General features: G+C 37.5%; 1 protein-coding gene across 1 annotated transcript in view; it reads left to right on the forward strand.

Annotated features, from left to right (window-relative positions):
• Positions 1-19503, forward strand: part of DOP1B (DOP1 leucine zipper like protein B) — a 135048-nt gene that overhangs the window by 62421 nt on the left and 53124 nt on the right. The window contains exons 14-19 of the mRNA XM_036744782.1: positions 169-865; positions 4974-5242; positions 10580-10732; positions 14792-14892; positions 15282-15472; positions 17737-19342. Coding sequence (XP_036600677.1) covers positions 169-865; positions 4974-5242; positions 10580-10732; positions 14792-14892; positions 15282-15472; positions 17737-19342 — 3017 coding nt within the window. The remainder of the gene's footprint in view (positions 1-168; positions 866-4973; positions 5243-10579; positions 10733-14791; positions 14893-15281; positions 15473-17736; positions 19343-19503) is intronic.

The following is a 19503-nucleotide window of genomic DNA, read 5'->3' on the forward strand; positions in this document are numbered from 1 at the left end:
AATGAATGAAAAAAAAAAGATTCTAATCCTGGACTAGAATTACAATTCCGAAAGGCAAGAGATGTTTTTGACTTATGTGTACTTTTTAATGTTGTATAGAAATTAAATCTGAATCCTTTCATTATGAATTTTCCCAATAAAAAATGTTTTTTTTTTATTTCATTGCAGAATCCTGTAATAGATAAAAGTGATGAAACAACTTTAGAAACAAAGGTTGTAGCGCATGATGATGACAATGCTTCATTTACTCCACTTAAATCTGAAGACAGTGGTATTGGCTTAAGTGCTTCATCCCCAGAGCTTTCTCTGCACTTAGGCATCCCTAGGATTTCTCCAGAAAAGGATGATGTCTGGAAAAGAAATGGTAGCATGCAGAAAACCTTACACTCCATTCAGGAACTGGTTACTACCTTTACCAACAAGCACATTTTTGGGGTGCAGCTGCCAGAACATGGAGAGGAAAATCAATCAACAGTAACTGTGAATACAAGAGACAAAGATGAAACAAGTGACACAATTGTTGAAAACTCAGGCAAGAAGAGAAGCTCACGGGAAACCAAGACAATCACAGTGCCCCAGTTCAAACAGATGCTCTCAGATCTGTTTACAGTCCGAGGGTCTCCAATTAAGCAAAAAACTTCAAGGTCTTCCTTTTCTTCAAACCATAGCATTGGCAAGAAAAAGGAAAAAGAGGAAGAGGAATGGTACATTTACAAGGTGATTATTGACTTAGGAGATTTGAGCGAGGGTTGCCGGGAAGCCTTTGCTGCTGCTTGTCATTTTCTGCTGGACTGTTCCACCTTCCCTGTCTACCTTTCTCAGGAAGAAACAGAGCAGCTCTATACATCTCTTTTCAAAGCACCTGGTAAGAAAGATATAATTTGTGAAATAAGTTCACTATTGAATAATAAGTAAAGTTTTTTTTAGAATTTTAAGGTTTACAAAGTGTTTTACGTATATTATGTAATTACGTAATTACATATATTACACTATATTATTATATATCATGATATATAATATATTATATTATTATACATTACATATATTATGTAATGTATATATATATCATGTGATCCTCATAACCATCTTGTGAGGCATTGTTAGCTTTTGCTTCAGAGATGATGAAGTGGAGATTGATCTCAAGGTCAGTCAGTCAATATATATTTATTAAGCATATACTATGTACCAGGCACTGTGCTGAGCAATGAGGACACAAAAAGAGGCAAAAGGTAGTGCTTGCCCTCAAGGAGCGCACAATCTAATGGGGAGGCAGTCAATAGATACATACAAACAAGCTATATACAAGATAAATAGGAAATCGTTAAAAGGTAAAGGCACTAGAATTGAGAGGAGTTGGGAAAGACTTCCTGTAGAAGATGGGATTTTTAGTTGGAGCTTGAAGGAAAGTGAAACCAGAAGGTAGAGATGAGGAGGGAGAGCATTGCAGATATGGGGAACTTCCAGAGAAAATGCCCAGAGCCGAGAGATGAAGCGTCTTGACCTTCGAACAGCGAAGAAGCCAGTGTCGCTGGCTTAAAGAGTACATGTCAGGGAGCAAAGTATAAGAAGACTGGAAAGTTGGGAAGGTTCTAGATTGCAAAGGGCTTTGAATGCCAAGGCAAGCATTTTATATTTGATCCTAGAGGCAATAGAGAGTCACTGGAGTTTGAGTAGTAAGGTGACATGGTTGGACCTGAGCTTTAGGAAAGTCATTTTGCCGGTCAAATGAAGAATAGATTGGAGTAGAAAGAGATTTGAGGCAGGCAGACCCATGAGCAAGCTATTGCAATATTCCAGGTGTGATGGGATGAGGACCTGCAAAAGAATGATGGCAGTGTCAGAAGAGAGAAGGGAGTATGTATATTCCAGAGATGTTACAAAGGTGAAATTGAGAAGCCTTGGAAACTGACTCAATATGGAAGTGAGAATGAGAGATAGTGAAGAATTGAGTTTAACACCTAGGTTTTGATCCTGAGAGATTAGGAGGATGGTGTTGCCCTTGACATTAACAGGAAAGGCAGGAGCAGGGAGAGGCTTTAGGGGGAAAGATAATGAGTTTAGTTTTGGACCCATTGACTTTAAGATGTCTACTGGACTACAATTCAAGATATCTGTAAGGCAATTGGAGATGCAAGATTAGAGGTCAGCAGAGAGGTTAGGACAAAATGAGTAGATTGGAGAATCATTAGGATAGAGACTGTAATTAAATTAATGGGATCTAATGAGATCAAAGAAGAAGAGAAGAAGGCTCAGTAAAGAACCTTGAAACACCTAGAGTTAAAGAAGAGAATCTAGATGAGGCTCCAGCAAAGTATCTGAGCAGCCTGAGGAGAACCAGGAGGGAGTGTCCTGAGAGAAAAAAGTATCAAGGAAAAGAAAGTGATTAACAATGTCAAAGGCTGCAGAGAGGTCAAGGAAAATGAGGACTGAGAAAAAGCCATTGATTTAGATTAGAGATCGTTCATAACTGTGGAGGGAGCAGTTTGGGCGGAGTGCCAAATTGTAAGGTATTTGAAGGCAAAGAGTGAGAGAAAGTGTTGCTTAGCTGAGAAGGTAGGGAGAGACATGAAAAGGTTTGGAAGAATGGCTGTGGAGAGTGGGATAATAAGTTGATGAGGGAAGTAAACTAGGATTGCCTAGCAACTGTGGGGAACCAGATGAGATTGTGTAGCATAAATTTGGAATAGACCCAGTCAGAATGGTTGCATGAGTATTCTCAATCTTCATGTGTAGGAGTGAGGGTGGCAGATTGTGGTCATGATTAAAAGTTGAGGGTTGGTGAAGTGGGTGAGAGGGTGAGGGGTAAGGGGGTGAGGGACTGGAGGGTACAGGGTAGAATTGGTTTACCAAGAGGTCGAGAAGGGGAAAAGAAGAGAGAGTGGCAGGAGAGAAGGCCTGGGCGTTAAGGAGGGAAGAAAATTGTGACCAGGTCCTGAACTTGTTGAGGAAGTAAAAGTTACCCGGAGGGTCTATAAACAACTATCAGAATTTTTATTAGTGATAGAGATGAATACTATGAACCTCGAAGGAGGAAAGGTCCTGAGTGGTGGAGATAGGGGGAGAATTTGGCAGTGGCAGTGGCAGTGGGAAACAAAGACCATTCAAACTGTCCCCTCCCCTCCCACCCCAACCAGTGAGCTGAAGGGAATGAATGAAGGTTTAGCTCAGGGATGGGGAACCTGCAGCCTCGAGGCCACGTGTGGTCCTCTCAGTCTTCGAGTGCAGCCCTTTGACTGAATCCAAATTTGTTCTGTGAAGTTTGGATTCAGTGGAAATTTCTTCCATCAGGTCAGTTCTACGGTCTTTCTCTAACTTAGAATCTTTGAGCCAACAAGAGGTTAAGTGACTTGATCACAATTACATAGTCATTAAATGTGTTCTGTGAAGTTTGGATTCAGTCAAAGGGCTGCACTTGAAGACCTAGAGGGCCACATGTGGCCTCAAGGTCACAGGTTCCCCACCCCTGGTTTAGCTAGTACTGAAAAAAGGTGGCCAGGGAGGCTATGTCATCTGGGGATGGAGGGGAGCCAGGTTTCATTGATAGCTAGAAGACAGAAAGAAAAGATTTAAGATGAAGGGAAGTTTGTTGCCTATGGAAGAGGCCTTCCAGAGGACACACTGAAAGGGGTGTGTGGGTGGTGATAATAAGTGTCTCAAACAGGATTTGGATCAAGGCCTTCCTGACTTCCAGCTTCAACACTCAAACCCCTAAAGTGGATCCTTTATTCTGCTATCACTCTCTTGTTTTTTTCTTGTGACTTTTGCAGGGGAAAAGGTTTTGAACCATTTCATAGTGATAAGAGCTAGAAGAAACCTTAGAAGGCATCTAGTCTAACCTTTTCATTTTACAGATAAAGAACTAAAGCCCAGAGAGATTATGTGATTTGTCCAATGTAACATGGATTTGAGCCAACTCCAGTGCTACTCCTGACCCTCAATAGCCAAAAAATATGAATGAGAATCTAATTGTAACATTTAGTATTAGGTTTTCTATTTTTTTTTTCAGTAGCTGTGATAAGTAGGGAAAAGGCAATTAAAAGTAATTACATAATCAAATAATAATAGTCCATATTTATGTAGTCTTTATGATATACAGTACTTTCCTCACAACAATTCTCTGAAGCCAATAACACAAATACTGTTTTCCCATTATGCACATGAGAAAATTAAACCTCAGAGAGGTTGCTAACATTCAAAGGACTAATTAGAATCAGAACGTAGTAAGTATGTTGGGATGAAGACTGAAAGTCATGTCTTCGGATTACAAGTTCAGGACTCTTTCAGATATACCATGTTGCTTGTTGTAATCCTAGAGAGCCACAGACTTTCGGAGTTTTGTAGATCTTTGTATGTTATGACAGGATTTTGTTTTTGTTCTGGGGGTGAGGGTTTATACATATATGTGTGTATGTATACATATATGGATGTATATACATATATGTATGTGTATATATACACATGTACACATTTATATGTATGTGTGTATGCGTGTATACACACACACACAGAGACACACTCACACATATATTTATTTATACATGTGATTTCCCTGCTACAAGGAACCCCTGGTTTGGAAATTCCCTCGATCAGGGCAGTTCTGCAGTCTTTCTCTAACTTAGAATCTTTGAGCCATCAAGAGGTTAACCAAGTTGACCACAATTACATAGTCACTAAGTGTCAGAATCAGACTTAAAATGTCTTGATTCTCTAAGGCCAACTTTCTATCCACTATGCCATGCTGCAGAGGAAGACGTTTATGTGTAACACATCTACATCTCTTTGAACCCAGGCGATATAATGTAGATTGTTATCCCTCTAGAGATATCAAATCTATGGACCAAATAAACTTTCAGGGTAGCCTCTTAGCTATCTCTAGGCTTTGAATGTTTGCCCGATGGTTAGTTTTAAGCTGCTATGAAATCCAAAAAATATAATATTTTTTTTGTTTTTGTTTTTGTCTTCTTTTATCTTAGAATGTGATTCTAGCTTCCCCTTGTGGCTTAAATCTCTCATGACTATCTGCTGCTGTGTAAATGACTGTCATATTCAGAATGTGTCCATCTTCACACTGCTTGAGATGATAAACCATTCTCAGTCACTGGCACTTATGTGTGAAGACAGGATGAAACGGAGTAAAATCTCTGAACATAACCCGTTTTTTGGAAAGTTACAGATGGTAACAGTTCCTCCCATTGTTCCAGGAATATTAAAAGTCATTGCAAAGAAGACAGACTTCTATCAGGTACATTTCAATTTGGGTGTACCCTAGAATGTGGGTAAAGCATTCTTCTAGCCTGTTCATTCAAAGAAGTTTGTTGCTGTTGTTGTGAAAATAGTAGCATTCATGACGTGAGTTCAAACTGCAATCTGAATTTTGCAGATGAAGCTTTTTTAAAAGATTGAGATTTCACTAGACAGATGAGGCTGTGGGTATCAAATGTCACATAAAACTATCAGACAAAGTCACTGTGTTTGTTGGTATTGTTTAAATTTTTTTCTTTTTTTTTTTTTTTTTTTTGCAAAAGAGGGCTCATTTGGTTTTTGGAGGAGTTATATCCAGAGATTATTGTGATAGAAAAACAAAAGGAATTCATGAAACTTCTTTTAAAATAATATTAAAATAATGTGTGACTTTGAAGAAAGGTTAAAGGAACTGAAATTACTTAGCTTGAAATATAAACTGGGGCTTATTAGTTATCATACTTAAAATTTATTATACAAAGAACAATTTTCTATTTCTTTGTTCTCTTTTTTTCTGAAGAACTAATAAGAGAAATAAGCTTCAAGCTACACCATTAAAGAATTTGAGTTTGACCTAAAAAATAATTTAACAAGTGAAGTTTTAGAACACAGGAATGAATCATCAAGATTATGAGATCCCTTTCTTATAAAGTTTTCTTTTTTTAACACAATAAAGTTTCATCTGTTTTAGATAATTCTTCCTAAAGTGAAACTGAGGTGGAGTGGAAAAGATATGAATTATGTGGCCTTGAAAGGTCCTATGAAGTCTGTGATTCTTTGAGCTCTGTCATGCCATCTGATCTCTCCATCTATTATCCCACCCACCTTTTTCTGACTATAAATTGCCTGGATAATTTCTTCTACTCTTCTTCTTGCATATAAATTTTAGGATTGGAAAAGAATCTTTTAGGATAGAATTATGATGTTAAGACTCTAGGTACATAGGGAGTTTTCAACGGAAAAATGGTGTTGAAACAAACATCATAAATGTGCTACCTTCCCAAATATTCCCTCTGTTTATAGGAATACTGATCCTAAAGCCACCCCAGGAAAAAATAAAACTTGGACTAAATGTCATAAGTAAACATGATGCCCTGATTTACTCAGAGCTGCATCATGGAAATAAATTTTACCCTATGACTATGGTTTAGAGATCTTAAAAGAGATAATTAAAACACATAGAATAAGGTGATAATGGAAGAGAATGAAAGGGTTCTTTGCATTCTCAGGGGTCATGTTCAGAAATAGATGGATAAATATTTATTACAAGAGATTTTATTTTCTTTTTTAGTGGGGAGAGTGAGAGGAAATAGATTTTTGTTTATTGAAAATAATTAATGTGAAAAAACACAATATTGTATAAATGCCTGCAAAGCTGAACAGAGTTTGAATTTGGGGAGTAGAGTGAGTGTTGACTCATCATGTCACACCAAGTGATGAAGAAAATTTTACCACATATTTACTTCATCAAGAGTTCAAGTTGATCTGAATTTTGGGGACATCACTACAGGAGCCAGGAGTGGCAAGATAGAACAAAAATGTTCATGGGTATAGTCTACTATACTCATGTCCGCCATGTGTTTTCCTCATTGCCCTTTGGGTGATCCTCAATTTTTATCACTTGTGATATTATTTCTTCAGAAATTGTAGGGTTCCTGATTCATAGGTATATGGTATCACCTAAAAATATTCACATTAAATAGGTACATTTGGGTATCACTGAAAGCACAGTGCAATTTCTCCTATCTATTCAGTCAGCTCACTTTCTTATTCATTTCCTATCTCTTTTTCTTCTCAAACACTTCTGGTGATAGGCTTTACACTGCTTCAGTGTAAGTTGTTATTTCATGTAGTAGCCTGCTTGCACCTTGCCATCACTCCTTGGGTAATTTAAATTTAAATTCCTTGGAGACTATAGGTTTTATGACCTGCAGCCATGAATCATCACTGAAAGAATATTGATATTGAAAAGATGGTCCTTTGTTTTAGTACAGTACTTAACACATAGTAGGCACTTCAAAATGCATGACGATTGATTTCAAGGAGAGTCTTGGAGTGATTGAAAAAACTGCACAGTTTCCCAATGACAGTCTAGCTTGGCTCTTCTTGTTCAACTCAGGGGCCAGTTTAGTATCCATTTGCAGTATCTACCCAAGATGTGCATATTGAGGGATGAGAGCTGTGAGCTATCCATCTTACTACATATGATAGTTTCAAAATAGACATTGTTCATGCACTTGGTTCTTCCTGTGTAGGTATTAGGCTAAACTCATTTATACAATGTCATCCACAAATTGGTGTCTCCATTTCCTCTCCTCAGTCTTATCCTTCCATATCTTGGCTTCTGACCTCATCATTCAGTTGAAACTGCTCTTTCACTAGTTACCAATGATCTCTTAATTGCCATATCTCATGGCATCTTCTTCATTTTCATCCTTCTTGACATCTCTGCATCATTTGACCCTATAGACCACCTTCTTTTGTATGCTCTCTCCTCTCTGGGTTTTTGTGGCTTTCTCTCTCTTGGTTCTCCTCCAACCTGTTTGATAACTCCATTTTTTTCATAAATTAGATTTTTTATTTTTAGCTTACAGCATTCAGTTCCACAAGTTTTTGAGTTCCAAATTTTCTTCCCCTCTCCTGTCCCCCCCCAAGACAGCATGGAATCTAATATATGTTCTACATATATCTTCACATTAAACTTATTTACATAATAGTCAAGTTGTAAAGAAGAATCATGACTAATGGAATAAATCATGAGAAAGAAGACACAAAACCAAAAAGAAAAAGAGAAAAAAAAGAGAGAGCAAATAGTTTGCTTCAATCTGCATTCAGACTCTGTAGTTCTTTCTCTGGATGTAGATAGTGCTTTCCATCATGAGTCCTTTGGAGCTGTGATGACTCCTTCTTAGACTCTTGCTGTATCTTCAATCATGTCACCCCCCCAAAGTTCCGTCCTAGGCCATCTCTTCTTTTCTATCTATGTTCTTTTACTTATTGATCTCATCAGCTCCCATGGTTTCATTTGCCATCTCTATGCAAATGATTCCCACATCTATTTATCCAGCCCTAGTCTCTCTCCTGAGTTCTAGTCCCATACTACCAATCACCTGTTGGACTTTAGGAATTGGATATTCCAGAGTCATCTCAAATTCAATATATCCAAAACAATACTTATCATCTTTAAACCCCTCCCCCCAGCTCTCCTCTTTTTTGAACTTCCATGTTACTGTCAAGGACCATCGTCCTTCTAGTCACCCAGGTTCATAACCTCAGTGTCATACTTGACTCCTCTGTCTCGCTCACTCTGCAGTCCAGCCAGTTGCCAGATCTTATCATTTCTATCTTTACATCTTTCATAAAAATCCCCATGTCTCCCTTGGACAATTGCAATAACCTTCTATTTGGCATTACTGTCTCAGCATAGGCTGGACCAAATTGCACACATAGCCACCCAACCCTCCTGCCCTTCAACCACCTCCACTGGCTCCCTGTTACTTTTAGGATAAAGAGGAAGCCCTTTGTTTGGCACTTCAAGCTCTTTACAGCCTGTTCTTGTTATACCTTTTCTAGCCTCTTATGCTCTACTCCCTTCCACTCACTGTACAGTATAGCCATACTGGCTTACTGGCTGTCTTTCATACACACTATTCCATCTCTGTAACTGTGCCTTTTCACTGACTCTCCCCCATACCTGGAATGTTCTCGCTGCCAACCTCCAATTCTTAAAATGCCCAGAGTTCCATTAAGACTCAGTGGAAATGTCACCTTTCTCCTAGAGGCCTTTCCTTTCCCTCTTGCCTCCCTGCTCTGCCCTGCTCCAGTCAAGTCCAGAAGCTTCTACTAAGTGTATGCTAAGTAGTGCTTGTTAAGCACTGTGCCAAGCTGCTAGTGCCTTTTGTTCTTAAGGTTACCTTCCCTATGCTCTGTATTTATATTTTATATTCATATTTACATATGTTGTCTCCTTTATCTTCATATCCCCAATGCTTAGCACAGTACCTAGCACATAATAAAAACTTAATAAATACTTGTTGATTAATTAATTTCATACTTAATAATTAATTGTATAATAAAGGAAGGGATTATGTGTTTGGGACTCATTGGGATTTGCTCTACAAACAATTAGAAAAAATAGAGAGAAATGATAATGTTTGAATCAGTCTCACAGCTCGATCACCCTAGCAGCTGAGGTTTATTGGCAGCTGCCAGTCCAGAACAATGCTGCCCACTCTATTATATTTGTTTCTGGTCATTGGTTGGTCTAGTATTCCTAATGTCTTTAGCCTGATAACCTGTCCAGATTAATGCCACGGCCCATCTGCAGCTATCTAGCATCAGTTCCACCTCTGACTTTACTGTGTGTGCTGTCATTCAGCAGAGATGATAAGACCCCCAAATAGCAAGTAGCTGCAATCAGCCTGCCTTTCATATGAAGAGCTCATATGGAATGGAAAGAATGGCTTGGAACTGGTTAACTGGAGTCACTACAAGAATAATTGGAGAAAAAACAGGAATTAGGAGAGATGTGTGTTGTGTGCATTTTCTTGTCTTATTAGTCTGATTTTACCAGTCAACTTCCAGGAGACAACATGAACGGTCGTTATAATTTTTTTCTTTTTGTTAAATAGTTTAGTGCCACATTTAAAAAACTAAAATGTCATGGAGTTACTTTTTTTTTTATGGAGTTACTTTTTTACTTTTAAAAAATATATCACAAGCAAAAACCATTTTAGGGGAAAGTATCTAAACATTCATTTAAAAATTATTCCTTCATTTTGCTTTACTTTTAGCTGAAATTCTATACTGTTTTATCTTATTCTTTACAGCTTTGGTATTTCTTCATTCATGTTTATATTGCATGAACCTTAAGCAAGGCAATCTTTGACTTTTAAAAGCATTAAAAATGTCCTCATGTGAAAATGATGCTGTCCACCTACAATACCAGGAGAGCATGCATATTGGGATGTACTTTGCAGATAATAGTGATATATCTGTGCTGATCTATGCAAATGCACACACACACATATCTAATTTGAATCCAGGGCCTAAATTTTACTGGGATACAGTTTATGGCCTCAGAATGAAACAGAACTGTCTTACATGGGGAAGTACAGAGGTTTGAATGTGAGTTATTATGCTTATAGACCCCCAGAAATCTTCAGCTTTATGCTTGAAAGTTGTGATGTCAGCACCTACTTATTATAGTGTTTTTCTCTCGATATTATACGGATGTGTTCTTGTTCATGAAAACTTTGGGTAAAAGCTAAGGTTTTTCTGTTTAAATCTTTTTTTTAAATAGAGAATTAAAGTTTCAGGGATTATTCTTTTGTTACAGAGAGTGGCACAGGTACTCTGGAATCAGCTGAACAAGGACACACAGGAACATCACATCGCTTGTGTGGAACTCTTCTACAAGCTACATTGCCTGGCACCATCAGCTAACATCTGTGAAGACATTATCTGCCATTCATTATTGGAACCTGACAAAGTAAGTCTCCATTACTTGCCAACTTCTCCTCTCCTTAGGTTCTCTAGGTTCTCTCTTTTAGATAGAGCCTTATCCACTTTTATCCACTTAGGTCTTCCTCAGTTTCCACAACATTTGATAGGCAGTCAGAGTTGTTCTAGAGAACTCTCAAGAGGTCTTCTATGTCCTTCACATACTTCCTTAAAGATTTTAGAAAGAAGCCTGCATATGATTTGTACATGCTGCTTATTTAATAAATGTTTGTTGAATTGAATTGCCTGTATTAATAGCTTCCAGGGAAGGAAATTCCCAAATAATCTCAACACTTGATGAGACAGGGGACCCTGTGAAATTTGAGAGGACCATGGAATCACAACATGCTTTTCCTAAGTGGTTTAAAAGAGAAATGAGAATTATGGGAGCAGAATTTATATCCTGTGCAGCAAAAACAATGAACAGAATAAAAAAAGCTTGAATCTCTAATGGGAAGCTTCACCAAAGAAACAAAAGAGAGAAAAATAGATTGAGAATGCCGGTGCACAGAAGTGAAAGAAAACCTAAAAGAGAAGTAAAAAAAAGAATATTAAAAGAAAATATGATTGCCAAATGAGCAAAACATATAAATCTCAAAGATGAGGGAATGTAAAAACAACCTAGGGATCATGGATCTCCCAGAAGAATGTGACAGGACAAAAAAGAACAACTCAGATCTATTAAAAAAATTGTTTATTTTTAATGTTCTTTTTTTCTTAATTTTAAGTTGCAAATTCTCTCCCTCCTTCCTGCCCCCTCCTCCACCCACTGAAAAGGAAAGATTAATTATTAATTATACATTATGAAGTCATGCAAAATATTTCCATATTATCCATGTTGCAAAAAAAAAATAAAATAAAAGCAAGAAACAAAGAAAATTTTAAAAGTATGTTTCAGTCTGAACTTAGTGTTCATCAGTTCTCTTCTGGAATGGGTTAGTATTTTCTGTCATGGTTTTTTTGAGATTCTCTTGGATCATTGTATTGATCGTCTGTGAACGTGAACGTCTGTGAACTGTGTGAACTGTGAACTGTGTGAACGTGAACTGTGTGAACTGTGAACGTCTTTCACAGTTGTTCATTGTTACAATATTGCTGTTACTGTATAAAATGTTCTCTGGGTTCTGCTCACTTCACTTTATGTCAGTTCATATAATATTTCCTAGGTTTTTCTGATATCATCCTGCTCATTATTTCTTAAAGCACAATAGCATTTCATCTCAATCCTGTACCACAACATGTTTAGCCATTCCCCAGTTGATGTGCATCCTCTCAATTTGCCACCACAAAAAGGAACTGCTATAAATATTTTTTTATACATAAAGTTCCTTTTCCTTCTTCTTTGACCTCTTTGGGATGCAGACTTACTAGTGGTATTATTGGGTAAAAAAGTATATACAGTTTGATAGCCCTTTGGGCATAGTTCCAAAATGTCCTTCAGAATGGTTAGAACATTTCACAACTCTGCCAACAGTGCAATAGTCTACCTATTTTTCCATATCTCTCAGAATTTATTATTTTCCTTTTCTGTCATGGTAGCCAGTCTGATAGGGGTAAGGTGGTAACTCAGAGTTGCTTTAAGTTGCATTTTTCTAATAAGTAATGATTTAGAGTATTTCTTCATAGCTTTGACTTTTTCTAAAAACTGCCTATTCTTTGCCTTTGACAATTTATCAATTGGGAAATGGCTCTTATTTTTTTATAAATTTGGCTCAATTCCCTATATATGTGAGAAATGAAGCCCTTAGAAGAGAAACTTGTTGTAAAATTTTTTTCCTAATTTCCTTATTTACTTCTAATTTTGACTGTTACTTTTCCTTGTGCAAAAGCTTTTTAATTTCATGTAATCGAAATTATCCATTTTACTTTCCATGATCCTCTCTATCTCTTGTTTGGTCATAAACTCTTCCCTTATCCATGGGTGTGATAAGTAAAATTTTCTATGCTCCTCTAATTCACTTACGAAGATCACCCTTAATGTCTAAATCATGTACTGATTTTGATGTTATTTTAGTGTGTGAGATGAGATGTTGGTCTATGCCTAGTTTCTGCCAGATTTTTTTCTAATTTTCCTTGTAATTTTTGTCAGATAGTGAGTTATTGCCTCAAAAGCTTGGATCTTTGGATAATCAAACACTAGATTACTATGGTCATTTACTACTGTTTGTTTGTTTTTGTTGTTATTCAGTTATTTTAGTAATGTCCAACTCTTCATGATGCCATTTGGGGTTTGCTTGTCAAAGATATTGGAGTAGTTTGTCATTTCCTTCTCCAGCTCATTTTATAGATGAGAAAACTGAGGCAAGCAGTGTTAAGTGACTTGCCCAGGGTCCCACAACTAGTAAGTGCCTCTGGGCAGATTTGAACTGGTGAAGATGAGTCTTCCTGACTCCAGGCCTACCACTCTATCCACTATGCCACCTAGCTTCCCCCTTTTACTGCATATTGTACACCTAATCTATTCCATTGATACACTACTCTCTTAAGCCACACCATTGTTTTGATGAATACTGCTTGGTAATAGAGTTGAAATCTGAAGCTGCTAGACCGTCTTCCTTCCTGTTTCTTTTTATTGATTCCTTTGATATTCTTGACTTTTTGTTCTTCCAGATAAATTTTTTCCCTAGGTCTTAAAATAATTCTTTGGTAGTTTGAATACTATGGCACTGAGAAAGTAAATTAATTTCAGTGGAATTGTCATTTTTATCACATTAGCTCAGCCTACCAATGAACAATTAATATTTCTCCAATTGTTTAGACCTATCTTTATTTGTGTGAAAAGTGTTTTATAATTGTGTTCATATAGTCTCTGGGTTTGTTTTGGCAGGTAGACTTCCAGATATTTTATAATGGCTGCAGTTATTTTAAATGGAATTTCTCCTTCTATCTCTTCCTGTAGGGTTTTGGTAGTAATATATATTAAAGTGCTGATGATTTATTTGAGTTTATTTTATTTCCTGCAACTTTGCTAAAGTTATTAATTGTTTCAACTAGTTTTTAGTTGATTTTCTAGGGTTCTCTAAGTATACCATCATATTATCCACAAAGAGGGATAATTTTGCTTCCTCATTACCTGTTTTTATTCCTTCAGTTTCTTTTCTTCTCTTATTGCTATAGCTGGCATTCTAGTACATTATTGAATAATGGTGGTAATAATGGACATCCTTGCTTCACCTGTGATCTTATTGGGAAGGCTTCTAGCTTATCCCCACGATAGATAATGCTTGCTAATGGTTTTAGATACATACTACTTATCATTTTAAGGAAAGCTCCCTTTATTCCTATGCTCTCTAGTGTTTTTAGTAATAATGGGTGTTGTATTTTGTCAAAAGCCTTTTCTACATCTATTGAGATAATCATATAAAGGCTGTTGTTTTTTGCTATTCTTATGATCAATTATGCTTATGGTTTTCCTAATATCGAATGAATTCTGCATTTCTGGTATACATCTTACCTGGTCATACTATATGATCTTGTGATATATTGCTATAATCTCCTTGCTAGTATTTTATTTAAAATGTTTGGATCAATATTCATTTGATAAATCAGCCTATAGTTTTCTTTCTCTGTTTTTTTCTTTCCTTGGTTTAGGTATCAAAATCATATTTGTTTTTAACTATTCTATTTCCCCCTCTGTTAATCTAAGTGATTTATATTTTTGTAAATATTCATCCATTTTACTTACAGGGTTGGTTTTGCTGGCATATAATTGGGGTAAATAAATATTGCCCTAATTTTATCTTCATTAGTGGTGCATTAACTTTTCATTTTTGATACTGGATGGGGGGAACTGTGACTACCTAGATATAGGTCTGGACATTAACTTTGATTATAGTGAATCTCTTGTGTGCTAAATACACATTTCACATGCCACCAGTCTATTTTAATGAGCAAGAAAAGAAAAAAAGATAATGGGTATTTTATTTTCTTCTGGTAGAAAGACAGTTCTCCTGCCCTTATTTGTTTCTTATTTAGGACTCAAGTCATGAAAAATACTGCTTTCTTCTGCTGAAACAAACTGTTCATTTCCTTTTATCTTGCCTTCAAGGGAACAAGGTTGGAAGCAATATTTAGATTCTCCATAATTTGGCATTTAACAAGAGAGATCCAAAGCAACAGAGTAACATCCCACAGTCGTTCCTTTGATAGGTAAGTTGGTAGCTTAAAAATTTAATCTGACATTTGATATTTCTCTGTATAGAACTTTTCAAAAGTAGTTGGATGATGCAGCATTCCTTCCCCCTCAGAGAGGTGAGAGACTAGAGTTACAGAAAGTGATGTAATGATTTCAGGCATGGCCATGGAGTTTTTTGGTTTCACTTATGTTTTTTTCTCTGTTATAAAGGGGAAGATTTCAATGTTGGGGAAAAAGTAATTAATTTTTGTGATTTGGGGGCAGGATCATCATTAGGGAAGATACTTAAAGGGTTGAAATTTGAAAGCATGAGGTATTTTATTTTGGGGTGTTTCAACAGGCATAAGTCAATAGCATTTCCATTTTTTGTCACAACACATGAATTCCTAGAATTTGTTTGCAGGTCCTTGTTTGTAGTACTGGACAGCCTGACTTGTTCTGATGAGGCCATTGGTGCTGCAGCACAAGGCTGGCTGGTTCGTGCCCTTTCCCTCAATGATGTGTCCCGAATCCTGGAACCTGTTCTCTTGTTTCTGCTTCACCCAAAGACACAGAGAATATCCATTCACTGCATCAAGCGGAAAAACTCAGCAGGTAACTACACTGGAATGGGCAGACAAGGGCAAGTATTAACCTATGAAAAGGAACTATGCCATAATAACTTAGGGGAATATTGCAGTGGTAATGGTAGTGGTAGTGGTAGTGGTTATAGGTTGTTGTTTTTTAAATCAGAAGACACCAGCACTTATCAATACTAAAATATGCTTTTGTTCCTTGCTTCCTGCTATTCCTGAAAAATCTGATTCTTCTGCTGATAGACAAAAAAAAAATACTTCAGCAGAGAGGGTTATACTTCTATAAAATAAAATAGTAGCTTTCTCCTTCTCTGGTGATGCAGGGGAAAAGGTCAACAGTAATGGAACTTCTAGCCACACAGCAAAAGGTTACACCATTAGACAGAACAAACTAGTTGGTCTGGCATAACCAAATGATTATAGACCTGTAACTTACAGAGATCTTGGCAGTCACCGAGGCCCACTCCCTCATTTTCTGGTTGAAAAGCAGCATAGCACAGTAGAAGAGTCATCGGATTTGTAGGTTCCAAATGCCACTTCTGATGCTTACTGATTTGCAAATCTGGCAAGCCACTTAATTTCTGTGGGACTTGGTTTCCTTATCTGTGAAATGAGGAGTTTGGACTGGATGGATTTTTTTTTTCCCCTAAGATCTCTTTCAGCTCTAAGTCTTTGATTCTGTGATGTTATGAAACTAAGGTCCAGAGGTATGCATACAGATGGCAAAAGGCAGAATTAGAATTTAAACCCAGGGCATCTGACCCTGAATCCAACCCCCATCAACGACCCTGTGCTGCCTTGAAGTTTGAGTTTGTCAAGGCTAATGCTCATGAGACAATTTCCCTCTTAGTTACCATACTTAATACTTGAGGAAACCACCATGAAGTGAATGATGGTGTGTGAGGTTATAATTTGAGCTGGTCAATCACTAGGTTTTGCTAGGTATGTATAACTGAGAGATCTTAAATTAGCATACAGTCTAGTTAATTAGACTTTATACCTCATAGGATTTTTGTGAGGAATCTTCATTTAAACCTTAAAGCATTACATAAGTGTATTATTTCTATTAAAAATAAAGGCTCTGTTAAAATAGCTTCTATAAATAGGTAACATATCTGTCTCCTCATTTGTGAAGTAAGTTCTTCCATCTTTAAAATTCTATCTATGATTGTTATGTATGAGAAAGTAACAGACCCTTTAGAGCGAGGATGATGACATAGTGGGTAGAGAACTGAGCCCAGAGTCAGAAAAACCAAGGTTTTGATCCTGCTCTGTAACCCTGAGCATGTTAATGCCTCAAGCAACTCTTTAAGACCGTAAGTTTCTTTGTAGATGCTGATCTGCTCTTCATCAGGTATTCTCTACAGCAATGAAGTCACAGGTCTAGTCAAAAATCTCTATGAGGTGGGGCAGCTAGGTGACACTGTAGATAGAGTACAGGATTTGGAATTAGGAAGATCTGAATAAAATTATTTACTCAAATATACTCTAAATAGGAATGATGGCCACATGGGAAGCAAAGATTAGATCACAGTAAAATTTGTAGTAGCTCATGAAAACAATACCATCCTATCCTGTAAATGCAAAGGCAAAAATAGTACTAATTGGGTTAAGAGTGCTCTGGTCGTTTTCTAATTTTATTTGGTCTTGAAGGTGTTAGCTGTTTTCGTTTTGCATCATATAAAATCTAACACACAAGAGGAGCTATTGGGTCTTGTCCATTTTGTGGGCTGGTTGATTTTCAAGCTATGAAGAATCCTCCACAATTAAAAAGTCTCATTAGGAACAAGATCATTGCAATGGCCACCCAGGACACTATTATCATGCTAACACTGAGGGCAGGATCAACAGAAAAATTAGGTCCTGGTAATTCCTGAAGGCATTCTGTGTGTGCAGTAGGTTGGGACTGTCTGCACAGATTGATCAGTCATCTTAATTGCATGTTTGTGGGAACAAAAATGCATTCACACGCTTGCCATGTGACCCTGGTCCAGTCATTTAGCATCTCTGTGCCTCAGTTTCCTCATCTGTAAAAATTAGGATAATAATAGCACCTACTTTCCAGCGTTGTGAGGATTAAACAAGGTAACGTGTGTAAAGCACTTTTAAAAAATATATTCATAGTAATTTCTCCTACACATGATTAATAATTTAACAACTCTACAGTTTTGTAGACCATTAGATAAACTACTTCTTTTAGTCCTGTGAGTCTCTCTTCTTTACAGAACTAATTTATCTGCCATTTCAGTTCTTCTAAAAAGTTGTTTATCTCTTCACTTCCAGAGGATTTACATCATTGGTTTAGCAAGAAAAAAGCTTGTTTCAAAGAAATGTATGGGGTGCCTGAACGTCATGAAGGTAGCTCTCGTGAAAACCTGCCCTTAAATCAGTTTGCCACTGTTGACCGGGAAGCTATTTGGGCTGAAGTGGAGAAAGATCCGGAGAAGCTTCAGCTGAGAAATGACCTAGATGATAATGATGACTTTCCTTGTTGCACAGACATCCCTGACAGGTCAGAAGGTGATCTTCAGGACAACAGTGAGCACACGGAATCAGCAGATACAAGCTTAGGACACACTGATAGTGAAAATACTTCCTCATTCTCAACACCCTCCCTGGATCCTCATGAGTTGAGCAGTGAAGAAAACTGTTGCACACCTGTCCATGATAGAGTTCATTCTAAGCTTTCCACCCCAGTATCTGTTTTCCAATCTCAGGTTGCCAAACGTAACCTAGTACGATTAGACTCAGACAAGACCCAAGCTTCAGAATCGCTCTCTAGTGATGAGGAAGTCGATGTGGATCAGACTCTCACAATGTCCAAGTTACTGAAGCAGCAGAAGGAAAAGCAGGCAATGACTGAGGCTTTATTTAAACACATTCTGTTGTACCTACAACCCTATGACTCCAAACGAGTCCTATATGCTTTTTCTGTGCTAGAGACAATACTCAAATCCAATCCCAAAGAATTCATTGAGGCAGTTTGCAGGACTAACATGGATTCCAGCTCCACTTCTCATTTGAACCTCATCTATAACCTCTTAGCGCGCCACCAAGAAGCTTTGGTTGGGCAGAGTTTCTATGGAAAGCTTCAGACTCAGTCACCCACAACATGCCCTCACTCTCTTTTGATTGAGCTCCTTATTTACCTCTGCCTGAGCTTCCTTCGTTCGTACTTTCCATGCTACGTACAGGTCTCCCACCAAGACATACTTGGCAACCAAGCTGTACAGATCAAGAGTGTGGAGGTCTTGATTCGGATAATGAGTCAGTTGACCAGTATCACCAAGTCATTTAAGGGGAAGAATGTGGACTTCATACAGAATTTACTAGAGAGGTGCAAAGTTCAAGAATTTGTCCTCCTCTCTTTATCAGTTTCCATGTTTAGTAATAGGAAGCAGTATGAACATCTTGCCTCAGATCAAAAAAAGCCCTCTCGAGAAGAGATACTCTTTGAAGAAGGCCTGATTAGTTTTGGTCAGGATAAGATCTGGAATCCCCTGCAGATTGAGCTGCTAAAACTCCTGCAGGTCCTGATTATCTTGGAACACCATCTAGGAAAGGTCCAAGAAGAACTGGAAAACCAGTCAGAATTGTCTAAGGAATGGCAAAAGACCCTCAAATTTCAGGAGGCCATCAGTGCCATGCAGTATGTACAGCCTCACCCAATTACTTCTCAGGGACTGTTCATCTCTGCTGTGGTGAAAGGTTTACAACCAGAGTGTGGTTATGGGATGCACTCAGCCTGGGTTAGTTTGGTCACATCTTCTTTACCGTACTTTGGGAAATCATTAGGTTGGACTGTTGCTCCTTTTGTTGTACAGATCTGCAAGAATCTAGACGAGCTGGTCAGGCAGTATGAGAATGAGTTTGTGAAGTCTTCAAACAGGTAAGATGTGCCAGTATACGTAATTTTTCCCCCTAGTATAGACTATACTATAGAGTGGCCAATTTGAAATAGATTGTAGCTGGAACATTGTTTTAATATACATAATGGGTAATTTATCATTGTCAAAGGAGAACATCCAAGGTCTGAATTCTAATCTTAGT

This window comes from Trichosurus vulpecula, chromosome 2, assembly GCF_011100635.1.
Source record: "Trichosurus vulpecula isolate mTriVul1 chromosome 2, mTriVul1.pri, whole genome shotgun sequence".
In the NCBI taxonomy this organism is placed as follows: Eukaryota; Metazoa; Chordata; class Mammalia; order Diprotodontia; family Phalangeridae; genus Trichosurus; species Trichosurus vulpecula.